Source organism: Gadus macrocephalus, chromosome 15, assembly GCF_031168955.1.
Source record: "Gadus macrocephalus chromosome 15, ASM3116895v1".
In the NCBI taxonomy this organism is placed as follows: Eukaryota; Metazoa; Chordata; class Actinopteri; order Gadiformes; family Gadidae; genus Gadus; species Gadus macrocephalus.
In genome coordinates this window covers 1,688,505-1,701,907 of record NC_082396.1, presented here as the reverse complement: position 1 = coordinate 1,701,907, position 13,403 = coordinate 1,688,505, and the positions used below count along the sequence as shown (strand labels likewise).

General features: G+C 45.2%; 4 protein-coding genes across 7 annotated transcripts in view; 3 read left to right on the top strand and 1 right to left on the bottom strand.

The window, feature by feature from the left end:
• The window catches only part of LOC132473794 (E3 ubiquitin-protein ligase TRIM39-like), a 28,545-nt gene extending 19,041 nt beyond the window's left edge, over nucleotides 1–9,504 (top strand). The window contains exons 1-3 of one of the 4 annotated variants that reach the window (XM_060074065.1): nucleotides 6,486–6,533; nucleotides 6,956–7,249; nucleotides 7,355–9,504. In XM_060074065.1, the coding sequence (XP_059930048.1) occupies nucleotides 7,357–8,979 (1,623 nt within the window). In that variant the 5' untranslated portion in view covers nucleotides 6,486–6,533; nucleotides 6,956–7,249; nucleotides 7,355–7,356 and the 3' untranslated portion in view covers nucleotides 8,980–9,504. Of the gene's footprint in view, nucleotides 1–1,800; nucleotides 1,948–2,049; nucleotides 4,122–6,485; nucleotides 6,534–6,955; nucleotides 7,250–7,354 lie in introns of those variants that run through there. The other 3 variants (XM_060074066.1, XM_060074062.1, XM_060074064.1) reach the window with 3 other exon arrangements.
• LOC132473805 (disintegrin and metalloproteinase domain-containing protein 8-like) overlaps nucleotides 1–13,403 on the bottom strand; it is a 107,334-nt gene that overhangs the window by 1,339 nt on the left and 92,592 nt on the right. The window lies entirely within an intron of this gene.
• Nucleotides 1–13,403, top strand: part of LOC132473800 (zinc finger protein RFP-like) — a 46,390-nt gene that overhangs the window by 8,645 nt on the left and 24,342 nt on the right. The gene's annotated exons all lie outside the window — the stretch shown is intronic.
• Nucleotides 1–13,403, top strand: part of LOC132473799 (E3 ubiquitin-protein ligase TRIM39-like) — a 47,879-nt gene that overhangs the window by 32,080 nt on the left and 2,396 nt on the right. The window lies entirely within an intron of this gene.

Genomic DNA, 13,403 nt, shown 5'->3' with positions numbered 1-13,403 from the left:
TAAAAAATCATTTGCACAAGACAAGCCGATGCACTTCACCATGTTGATAAGAGAATTAAAATGAGAAGAATTATGGGACAAAAAAATCAAGGGATATTTAGCATAGAAAAATAATTTGCGATTAATCGCGATTAATCGTGAGTTAACTATGACATTAATGCGATTAATCACGATTAAATATTTTAATCGCTTGACAGCTCTAATTTTTTTTCTTTTGATTCGATCCTATCCCTAACTCTGTTCACAACGATTGAGAGGGATTCATCAGAGTTTTTTGGTTCATTAAAGCAGTCCTCGTCATAAGCCATGCATGCCTGGTCTCAGTGCCATCGCCTTGGCAACGTGAGCAGGTGATTGGGTTACAGATCTTCAGGGACGGTCCAACACAGACCTGACGGTCCTATCAAAGGTCGTCTGGCTCTCCCTTCATGCAGTAAACCAGGGATCCTGATCAGATGGGGATTTCCCCTGAACACAAGACACTTTGGGAACGCTTCACTCACTTGATTCCTGAGCAGAGGTCGATACTGGCAGTGTTATGTTATTGTGTGTGTGTGTGTGTGTGTGTGTGTGTGTGTGTGTGTGTGTTCCACTACCACATATATCCTCCAACACCCAGTGGTTCCCAACCTTTTTTGGGCTGTGACCCCATTTTGACATCAAAAATCTCTGGCGACCCCAGAGCCAAAAAAAATCCCGATTTTTTTTTTGAACGTCTTTGTTATACTCTGAACAAATACAGAGTAGCCAGGATAAGTGCACAAATTGAACATTTTCCAAAGATGTCCGGTATATATGCAAGGAGGCACATTTTCTGCTGGTAACCTCTCGACAACCACCGTGCCTCTGTGTGAAATAGTACGTTTTCATATTCAGAGCCCTTGTCGGCGCACAGTGTTGCAAACAGACGTGCGCGCAGAGGATGTGGCTTGATGTAGTTCACTGTGGTCACGACCTGGTGCAGTATGTCTGCTGCTGTTAATTTGCATACAAATGTCAAACACAAGGAGGGTTTACATATGAGGGCGGGCCGTCGGTCCACAGCCGCAACAAATCATAAAGAAATGACACATTTAAAACTCTTCAAAATCCTCTCAGAGACACCTGGGGACATGTTGAAGCAGAATGAGGCGGAGTTTGGATTTTTATTTGTTTCTCGCTTGATATTATGACTTCATCATCACGAATATCATGCATTTTCATTTCTCCATACAGTTATTAAGGACTGTAATATGACAAGTGAAGGAATATTTGTATCAGGAAGGGGGGGGGGGCGATGTTATATCCCCACCATACTGTTATAAACAATACAGTAAGTCTTCTGTCTTATCATTTGTGAATTTTCTAGGTAAACCTATTTTTAATTCAGTGGAATTAACTGCCGCAGGGCTGCAAGTGTTTGTTGGCTCTGACTGAAGGTGAACTCGTCGGTCTGGTTCGTCTGCCCGACCCCGTGTCACATGACTCAGCGGTTTTATGTGGTTAGAATCTGGGAGGCGCAGGCACAGTCAAAATCAAGTCAAATGTATTTGTACAGCTCTTACTCAGTTGGTCACAAATCACCACTGAATCACAAAATTTACTTTTTTCCCTGGATCTCTGTGTCCCGTCTTTTTAAGATTGAACATATTTGAATGCCGTAAAGAAGAGAACATATCAACACATTTTAAGCTGTCTTTACTTTACTGAATGCTTCAACATTCAGGGTGTGAAAGTTTGAAACGTCAGTGAACGGTGGGGGCGGAGCCAGGTGTTAGGGGAGGAGCCATGTGTTAGGGGAGGAGCCAGGTGTTAGGGGAGGAGAGGAGAGGACGTCATATTGAGGAAACGAAACTTAACATTCGTAGAAACCAAAGCCACCCGATGTGGAAGCAGTTCTCTCTTTTAGGCGAGAAATTAAAACGCATTTTGGAACAAATAGTCGGACAGACAGTAACAACTAGGTGAGTAAAACAACACAACTTTGAGAAGTAGTTAAAACCTCTCTTCCTGTTATTGAATTAGAAATATATAATTGCTCAATACATGAACCTTGTCGTCTGTTTCTAGGAATGGCCTGTGCTAACACTTCCTGGTCTGAAGAGAACTTTTCATGTTCCATCTGTCTGGATGTGTTCAGCAGTCCAGTTACCACCGCATGTGGACACAACTTCTGCAGAACCTGTATTACAAAGTTCTGGGATGAACAAGTCCAGTACAAATGTCCTGTTTGCAACGAGATTTTCCATACAAGACCTGATTTACGGGTCAATACCTTCTTATCAGAGCTGGCTGCTCAGATTAGAACAACCGTACGAGTAAAAGAGCAGCCTTGTGTTGAACCAGGAGATATTCCCTGTGACGTCTGTACTGGGACCCAGCAGAAGGCTGTGAAGTCCTGCCTAGTGTGTATTATCTCTTACTGCCAAACCCATCTGGAGCCACATCAGAAAGTAGCAGGCCTGAAGAAACATCGGCTGGTCGAGCCTATGGACCGTCTGGAAGACAGGATGTGTAAGAAACACGACCGACTTCTGGAGCTCTTCTGCCAGACTGAACAGGTGTGTGTGTGTCTGTTGTGCACAGTGACAGACCACAAGTCCCATCCTGTTGTTCCTCTAAAGGAGGAATATGAAGTGAAGATGGCCCAGCTGGGGAAGAGAGGGGCTGAAGTTCCGCAAATGATCCAGGAGAGAAAACAAAAGATTAAGGAGATCAAAGACACAGTGGAACTGAGCAACAAAGACGCAGACAGAGAGATAGCCCAAGGTGGGCAGGTCTTCACTGCTCTGATAGGCTGTGTTGAAAAGGGCCGGGATGAATTCAACCAAACGGTTCAAGAGAAACTGAAATCCACAGTGAAACGAGCTGAAGACCTCATCAAAGAGCTGGAGCAGGAAATAGAAGATCTGACCAATAGAAGCGCAAAGGTGAAGCGGCTCTCACACACTGAAGACCACCTCCACTTCCTCCAGGCCTGCAGATCCCTGAAGGATCCTCCACCCACCAGGGACTGGACCACGGTGGAGGTCCGTCCTCCGTCATACGTAGGGGCCTTGAGGAGATCCCTGGATCAGCTGGAGGAGACACTGAACATGGAGATGAAGAAGCCTGATGATGGTGAACTGAAGAGGGTCCAGCAGTATGAGGTAGATGTGATTCTGGATCCTGATACAGCTTATCCAAAGCTCATCCTGTCTGAGGATTGGAAACAAGTACATGATGGAGGTTTGAGGAAGAGACTCCCATACAACCCTAAGAGATTTACAAAGTGTATATCTGTACTCACGAGGCAGAGCTTCTCCTCAGGGAGATTTTACTTTGAGGTCCAGATTAAAGACAAGGCTAAATGGTGGTTAGGAGTGGCCAGAGAGTCCATCGATAGAAAAGGTCTGACAGAGTGGACCCGTCAGACGGGTCACTGGACTCTTTGCTACCGAAATAATGCGTTGATGTTTTTTGATAACCCTGATTACAGTTTATTTTTCCCCGTGAGAGCTAAGCTCCAGAAGGTGGGGGTGTTAGTTGATTATGATGAGGGTCTGGTCTCCTTCTATGATGTGGAAACCAGGGTTCATATCTACTCTGCAACTGGCTGCACCTTCACTGAGCCTCTCTATCCATTCGTCGGTCCATGTGATCATCAAGATGGTCGAAACTCTGCCCCCCTGATCATCTCACCTGTCAATCAAACAGACTAGGACCTTTGTTTGATAATAAAATAATCAAACGACCAAAACAACTAATGTTGTTTCCTGAATTAGAATAGAATTAGAATCTCTACTATGTGAGATCTGAGAGATCAGCATTAATGTCATACTGCTGTCATTTAACGCGGAGAATATCTTTAAGAATTAACCCTGTAGTTGTGTAACACAACCCTTTATAAAGGGTTATATTACACTTTTTTTTAACATTTCTATTGGTTTTAACTTCTGAATATTGAATGACAAAACAATTCAATGTTCTTACTTTTTTTTATTAAAAAGAAAAGGCAAATATTGTTATGCGTAGGCCAACATTATCATTGTAATGGATCATTTCAGGGGAATAGATACATTCCAGTCAAATAGTGTTCAGTATAAATACTGTTTCTGTAAAAATAAGTGTAATACAAAAAATAAAATTGTTTATTTCTAAAACCCTTATTTCGAGATTGATGGAACGTTTTAAATCATTGAAGAAATGTAAAAGTTTTAGTTGATGAACCAGTAAATTAATCTCCAATATACAACAACCCAACATGTTTTACACACTTACACAAAGGTCACAGTGACTACATGTAAAGATACTCCCCATGTGTGTGAGTACCCTGACTTTGTCTTGTCAGCTCGCCTCTCTCCATCCTCTCCTCTCTCCATCCTCTCCTCTCTCCATCCTCTCCTCTCTCCATCCTCTCCTCTCTCCATCCTCTCCTCTCTCCATCCTCTCCTCTCTCCATCCTCTCCTCTCCATCCTCTCCTCTCTCTCCATCCTCTCCTCTCTCCATCCTCTCCTCTCCATCCTCTCCTCTCTCCATCCTCTCCTCTCTCCATCCTCTCCTCTCCATCCTCTCCTCTCTCCATCCTCTCCTCTCCATCCTCTCCTCTCTCCATCCTCTCCTCTCCATCCTCTCCTCTCTCTCCTCCTCCTCCTCTCTCCATCCTCTCTCTCCTCCTCCTCCTCTCTCCATCCTCTCCTCCTCTCTCCTCCTCCTCCTCCTCTCTCTTCTCTCTGGTCTTCTCTCTAGCTCAGTGGTGGTTCCTTAGAGGAAGATAATGGGCTGTTTGTAATAAGAAATCAGGCATGTTATATTTCCTTCATGGTAACCCCGTTTGGGAAAAACAGAAAAGGCTGATTTGGAATAATTATTCACAACACACACATTTTTTTCGTTAATTATATCGTAGTGAATACATTTATCATAATTCACCTTCACCTATGTTGTTAAGTGTTGTTCTAGAATCGACACTGTTGTATGCATATCGTTTACTCTGTCTTGGTTGTTCGCTGTCCCATTAAATGTTAGTTTAATGTTTTGGTTTTCTAACAAAATAAACGAGTCACGCATTCGTGTGCTCAACGTGAGAAATACTCTCTTTCCATTTAATGCAATTTCCACAATATTATATTTATATGATTGGAAGATACGTGTCGTTGACCCTGCGCGCTGCCATGCATTACATTTAAGCAGCACGCACCATGATTGAACTTTACTTTATGAAGTTGAACTTTGTCTGCACGTTTGATTAAACGTTTAGAAGCATTGCACTCTGCTGATACACTGTTAAGTGTCTCGTTTATTTTAGTTATTATCCTCTCTAACGGCGCCTCCAAATGACGCGTCACGTGAGTATGTTTTTTTTAAAGTTGTGTAGGCCTACGCTTTAGAAAAGACATGCCTGTGCGGGTGCACTGCGCGCGTTCATAAATGCACGTTCATGTTTGCCTTTCTGGTGAGCTCGGACAGGAACCGCTACTGACCATATAAGGCCATCTCAATGGAGCTACCCCCCCCCCACCCACCCCCCCTCAATTAGCCCAAATGACATCAGTTTCAGGACCTATTATGCTTTTTCTACTATTATGACCTATAAACGTTGTTATAATGATTGATAGTCATGTTTAACCATACTAAAGTGTCAAATAATGACATAAATGCATTTCAACGTATTCCCTGCTGACAGTCTGGGGTGGCTGTGCAGAGCGCTAAACACTCGGGACAACGTTTGCGATTCACTTGTTCACATTTCCGGGAAATCATCTGCGTAGAGGCACTCCTGCCGCGCCCCCATATGCCGAGAAGGGTCCAGCTGCAGGCTTGGGCGTTCCCGTCATGACACAAAAACGCCCATCAGGCGTTCCTGTAGCGTTTCATCGATCAATCAAGAAGAGGTGAGTGAGTTTCGCAAGGCATGCTGGGTATGCTACCCTTCCTTTTTTGGCGGTTTTACGAAAAACGAAAGGGTTATGAAGAGAGATTATGTCAGTAAGTATGAAATTGTTTATTTGACAACATTGGCTGTGAAGTATTCTCATTTAAATCACTGATTTAGCTGTGGTATCGTTGTATCCGAATTCGAATCCGATATAAATACTCGTGACAAGCATGGTTCGGTAGCAGCAAATGCTATGCTATCGTCCATAAACGTTGCATAATACTATTCAGAAATCAGCAACGTTTAAGACGGTTTGTAGGTAGAGGGTAAAGTTTGCAGCGAAGGCTTTGCCGATTATTTTACTGTGAGGTTAACATTACCAAAGTACATTGTTAAGTTGGATGTTAAGGTGTCTGCTGGCATGGTAAGAGGCATGAAATCGCAGCCACTCTGCTTCGTTGTGGTGACACACACAACGAACAGAGACACCTGGGGACAGGTTGAAGAAGAATAAGGCAGAGTATGGATTTTTTTTTTATTTCTCTCTTGATATGACTTCATTATCATTAATATCATGCATTTTGATTTCTCCATACAGTTATTAAGGACTGTAATATGACAAGTAAGTGAAGGAAAGTTTGTCTCAGGAAGGGGGGGGGGGGGTTGTATCCCCACCATACTGTTATAAACAATACAGTAAGTCTTCCATCTCATACTTTGTGAATTTTCTAGGTAAACCTATTTTTAATTCAGTGGAATTAACTGCTGCACGGCTGCAATGTTAGTTGGCTCTGACTGAAGGTGAACTCGTCGGTCTGGTTCGTCTGCCCTACCCCGTGTCACATGACTTGGCGGTTTTATGAGGGTAGAATCTGGGAGAGAAGCCTAATATCACTACAAGTGTCAACTTAATATGAAATAACCATAATCCCACAGGTTATCTGGGCACACATGGAGAGGGTTGTTTTTATATTAAGTCTGTGGAGAAAATACCAGGAACAGTCAAAATCAAGTCAAATGTATTCTTACAGCTCTTACTCAGTTAGTCACAGCACAACTCACCACTGAATAACAAAGTTTATTTTTTTCCCGGGCTCTCTGTGTCCAATCTTTTCAAGGTTGAACATATTTGAATGCCGCAAAGAAGAGAAAACATCAACGCATTGAAGTAGCCTACACAGTGCGTGAATGCACCAAAGTCTGATTGTGTTCGTGGGGGCGGAGCCAAGGGTTAAGGGAGGAGCCATGTGTTAGGGGAGGAGAGGACGTCATATTGAGGAAACTAAACTTAACGTTCGAAACCAAAGCAGAGCCCGTCTACGAATATTAGACATTCTCTGACCAAAGCAACCGACGTTGAAGCTGTAAAATAAATCGCATTTTGGAACAAAAAGTCTGACAGTAAGAAAAAGGTAAGTAAAACAGCACAACTTTGAGAAAGTTTACAAACTCTCTTCCCGTTATCGAATTAGAAATCTATAATTGCTCAATACATAAACATTGTCGTCTGTTTCTAGGAATGGCCTGTGCTAACACTTCCTGGTCTGAAGAGAACTTTTCATGTTCCATCTGTCTGGATGTGTTCAACAGTCCAGTTACCACCACATGTGGACACAACTTCTGCAGAACCTGTATTACAAAGTTCTGGGATGGACAACTCAAGTACAAATGTCCTGTTTGCAACAAGCTTTTCAACACAAGACCTGATCTACAGGTCAATACCTTCTTATCAGAGCTGGCTGCTCAGATTAGAACAACCGTACAAGTAAAAGAGCAGCCTTGTGTTGAACCAGCAGAAGTTCCCTGTGACGTCTGTACTGGGACCCAGCAGAAGGCCGTGAAGTCCTGCCTAATGTGTCTTATCTCTTACTGCCAAACCCACCTGGAGCCACATCAGAGAGTCGCTCGCCTGCAGAAACATCGGCTGGTCGAGCCTATGGACTGTCTGGAAGACAGGATGTGTAAGAAACACGACCGACTTCTGGAGCTCTTCTGCCAGACTGAACAGGTGTGTGTGTGTCTGTTGTGCACAGTGACAGACCACAAGTCCCATCCTGTTGTACCTCTAAAGGAGGAATATGAAGTGAAGACGGCCCAGCTGGGGAAGACGGTGACTGACGTTCCGCAGAAGATCAAGAAGAGAAAACAAAAGATTAAGGAGATCAAAGACACAGTGGAACTGAGCAACAAAGACGCAGACAGAGAGATAGCCCATGGTGGGCAGGTCTTCACTGCTCTGATAGGCTGTGTTGAAAAGGGCCGGGATGAATTCAACCAAACGGTTCAAGAGAAACTGAAATCCACAGTGAAACGAGCTGAAGACCTCATCAAAGAGCTGGAGCAGGAAATAGAAGATCTGACCAATAGAAGCTCAGAGGTGAAGCGGCTCTCACACACTGAAGACCACCTCCACTTCCTCCAGTCCTTCAGATCCCTGAAGGATCCTCCACCCACCAGGGACTGGACCACGGTGGAGGTCCGTCCTCCGTCATACTTAGGGACCTTGAGGAGATCCCTGGATCAGCTGGAGGAGACACTGAACATGGAGATGAGGAAGCTGAGTGATGCTGAACTGAAGAGGGTCCAGCAGTATGAAGTAGATGTGACTCTGGATCCTGATACAGCTCATCCCAGGCTCACCCTGTCTGAGGATGGGAAACAAGTACATGATGGAGGTGTAGTGAAGATACTCCTAGACAACCCTAAGAGATTTATAGAGGATATATGTGTTCTCACGAGGCAGAGCTTCTCCTCAGGGAGATTTTACTTTGAGGTCCAGGTTAAAGACAAGACTGAATGGGGGTTAGGAGTGGCCAGAGAGTCCATCAACAGAAAAGGTGAGACGGAGTGGACCCCTGAGACGGGTTACTGGACTCTGGACTACGACAATGATGGGTTGATATTTAGTGATGAACCTGATGTCCGTCTCCCTCTGAGAGCTGAGCTCCAGAAGGTGGGGGTGTTTGTTGATTATGATGAGGGTCTGGTCTACTTCTATGATGTGGAAGCCAGGGTTCATATCTACTCTGCTACTGGCTGCACCTTCACTGAGGCTCTCTATCCAATCCTCTATCCATATTTAAATATTGATAATGAAAACTCTGCCCCCCTGATCATCTCACCTGTCAATCAAACAGACTAGGACCTGTGTTTGATAGTAAAATAATCAAACGACCAAAACAACTAATGTTGTTTCCTGAATTAGAATAGAATTAGAATCTCTACTATGTGAGATCTGAGAAATCTGCATTAATGTCTATTAATGATACTGCGGTCATTTAACGAGGAGAATATTTGTAAGAATTAACCCTGTAGTTGTGTCAAATATATATATATGTATATATTACACTCCATTTATGTGTCTGTTTTCCTTTATTTCTTTTACACGTTTAAAGATATACAATTTTTTACAGTTATATAGAACATGTTTAGAGGATTAACCTGTATAAATAATAATTTGAAAATTGAATATCTATCAGAATATTGAATGACAAAACAATTCAATGTTCTTACATTTGAATAAAAAGAAAAGGCAAATATTGTAATGCGAAGGCCTACATTATCATTGTAACGGATCATTTCAGGGGAATAGATACATTCCAGTCAAATAGTGTTCAGTATCAATACTGTTTCTGTGATAAAAAAAGTGTGATACAAAAAATAAAATTCTTTGTTTCTAAAACCCTAATTTTGATGATTTCGAGATTGACGGAACGTTTTAAATCATTGAAGAAATCTAAAAGTTTGTTGTTGATGAACCAGTAAATTAATCTCCAATATACAACAACCCACCCTGTGTGACACACTTACACAAAGGCCACAGTGACTACATGTAAAGATACTCCCCATGTGTGTGAGTACCCTGCCTTTTCTTGTCAGATCTCCTCTCTCCATCCTCGCCTCTCCTCTCCTCTCTCCATCCTCTCCTCTCAATCCTCTCTTCTCATCCCCCTCCCTCTCTTTTCTCCTCCTCCTCCTCCCTTATCTCTGCTCTCTTCTCTAGTTCATCTAGGATTGAGTTCATTATTGTCGTACATCACTCATTAAGTGATGTACGACAATGTCAAAGGTCACCCCATTTAGATTGCGTGTGTGTGTGTGTGTGTGTGTGTGTGTGTGTGTGTGTGTGCGCCATGCCTGTGAGTATACCTCCACAGTCTCCTGCAGCGTCCTCACAGCCCTCTCCTTCTCCTGCAGCATTAACCGGAGTGCAGGGTCCATCTCTGTGACGTCGCGCTCCAAGGCCTTGGGTTTGCTGTCCAGCAACAAAAGACGCCCCAAGCACTGACGTTAGCGGAGCTAGTTGTTCTCTTCTGACGTAAAGGGATTCTGTTCAGTAAATACCTGCCATTCACCGGGAGCCTTTGGATTCTTCTGCTGCCCTCCACGGCTTTCATCTGAGCCTGAATGAGGGCCTCCAGTACATGTGTTTCATCTGAGCCTGAATGAGGGCCTCCAGTACATGTGTTTCTGAGGAGCTGTGATAAGAGCACCAGCGCTTTGTGTCTGAGGAAGAGCGACTCATCGCTACGTCATCGGCCATTCTGCCGGCGCTTTGAATTCGCCTTTTTGTATTCTGCAGAAGGGTCTGGAGAAGAGCAATACATTTCTTTCTGCTTCAGATACGTTTTTGCGGGAGCCAATCACCAAGCTGGCTTTTCCCCATGGCGCGCTATTGGCTGATTTAACACATTGACGACAAGCAGCCAGTTGCGTAAAGAGTCATTTGAACTAGGCCCGTCGATCACGCCTCTTGTGCTGAAGACAGATCTATGATTGAGCTTTGTCTGGCAATAGCCAGGCTAAGTCATCGCTGCTAAGAAGTGGTGTGTGATGTGTCTGTTTGTGTGTGTGTGTGCGCATGCACGCGTGTGTGTTTGAGCGAGTGTGTGTGTTTTCAAAGATGTTCAGGTGCGTCAACAATTACAATAATTGTTTTTAATATTGTCGTGGATTATCTGTTGCCAGTCTACAGCCCATTTAGAACATTGAAAGCATATTCCTCCAATTTAAATGAAGTTAAGTTAAGATAAGTTAAGTTAAGGTATCCTTTATTCTCTGTCTCTGCTCTTGACCCGTCCGGGAGCTGGTGAACACACACACACAGAGGAGTGACCTTGTCCACACACACGGGGGCACACACACACACGGGGGGTACCCCGGCGTTCCCGGAGCAGTGGGCGGCCGCAGTGCAGCCCGGGGGCTTCAGGTGCCTTGCTCAAGGGAACCTCCTCTGTGGACGAGGACGGAGGAGAGTGCTGCACAACGACTCCCCCCGTCCACATAGCTCACCTACCGGTCGGGACTCGACCCGGACACCCTCCGGTTACCGGTCCACCTCCTCAACCAGTAGCCCCCGGACGCCCCGCGGACGTTCAGAGGGAGGGGCGGTATATAGAAACACTGAGGAGCCCTGTCACAGATAACATGTTTAGGGAAGTGAAAGTCCTGCTCTGAGGGAGCTAGTGTGCTCCGTGTGCGGAGGGCTAGTGAGGGGGCAGAGGAGCAGAGAGGATCCCGAGGAAGGCCCAAGCCCCTCCAAGAGGTGGAGGACCACCACAGGGCAACACCCTCCCCATGTGGAGGCTGTGGGGGGGCCGGAGGACCCCTCTGAGGCCCGTGTAGACCCGGGGGGGGGGCGGGGTCTCCGGCCGGATCCCGGGACACAGACGGAGCTGACAGAGGACTCAGCTCGTCTGGAGGTGTTGAGCGCTCCGACCACAGCTCCCCCCGTATCTCCTCCTCCTGCAGGACCCGCCTGACGACCTACAGCACAGGTCAGACAGATGGAGGGTTAGATATGAAGGGCTGAACGGAGGGATGGATGGGTTAATAGACTCCATAACGGTCTGTGTGGTCTCAGCCGACTTTGACGCTCTGTACGAGGAGCTGCAGCAGCTGGGACAGGGAGGCTTCGGGAGTGTCTTTGCTGGCTGCCGGAAAGAGGACCGTCTGCCTGTAAGAGTGACGCCACAAAGCCACACTCTGTGGAAGCACATACGTGTCTGATTCACGGCATCCTCTGTTAAACACTAAAGCAGTGAGCTTGTGTCTTTGTTGCTTAGGTCGCTATAAAGCACAGCCCCATGGCCAAGGTGTCAATGACACAGGAGGAGAGTAAGTAAGTACGCTAAGGTGTGTGGGGCTCAGCCTGGACGGGGGTTCAGTTCAGCCTTCATGGGGCTCCAGGCAGGGGGCCGGGACCACCCAGCATGATGGACACATCCAGATAGTAGTGTGTTCAGGTGTGTTCACTGTTCAGGAGGATGACTTGTCTGTCTGTCTGTCTGTCTGTCTGTCTGTCTGTCTGTCTGTCTGTCTGTCTGTGTGTGTGTGTGACTACCACATATATCCTTAAACACTGTCTAACCCCTCCCTGTTCCATTACCACATATATCCTTAAACACTGTCTAACCCCTCCCTGTTCCATTACCACATATATCCTTAAACACTGTCTAACCCCTCCCTGCTCCATTACCACATATATCCTCCAACACTGTCTAACCCCTCCCTGTTCCATTACCACATATATCCTTATACACTGTCTAACCCCTCCCTGTTCCATTACCAAATATATCCTTAAACACTGTCTAACCCCTCCCTGTTCCATTACCACATATATCCTTAAACACTGTCTAACCCCTCCCTGATCCATTACCACATATATCCTTAAACACTGTCCAACCCCTCCCTGTTCCATTAACACATATATCCTTAAACACTGTCTAACCCCTCCCTGTTCCATTACCACATATATCCTCAAACACTGTCTAACCCCTCCCTGATCCATTACCACATATATCCTCCAACACTGTCTAACCCCTACCTGCTCCATCACCAACTATATCTGTCACAACCTCAGCAAGGCTTTAGTTTTTCAGTTGTCTGTTTCCTGTTTTGCCACACTAACTCCTGTCATTTCAGACTCTGCCATTCCCTCCTGCTCTGCATTACCTGCTGTTTTCATTCACCTGGCCGGCCCCACCCCCATACTCACCTGCTCCTCATCCGCTAATCAGCCCCTCAGTATATGGACCGGTCCATTTCCCTCAGTTCTCTGCCAGATTGTCTAGTGTGTTACCTAGCTCTCCCGCGTCTTCTCATTCTGATCCTGAACCTGCCTGCTCGTGTATCGACCTGCCTTTTTGGACTGTAAATGTAAATGTGACTTTCGACCTTCCTTTTTGCCTGCTCCTACTGGATAGACCTGCCTACTGGATTGACCTGCCTGTTTGGACTTTGGACCTTCCTTTTTGCCTGCTCCTACTGGTTTTATTTGCTACACGGATTGACTACCTGGTTTGACCTCTGCTTGGAATAAACACTGTTCCTTCACCTGAACTGGTTCTCTTGTCGTGCTATTGGGTTCTCGCCATTTTGTGAAACCTGACAATATCCTTAAACACTGTCCAACCCCTCCCTGCTGCTGTTAATTTGCATACAAATGTAAAACACAAGGAGGGTTTACATATGAGGGCGGGCCGTCGGTCCACAGCCACAACAACAAAAAAAGTTAGAATTTGTATTTATTTGTCTCTTAATATTATTACTTCACTATCATTAATA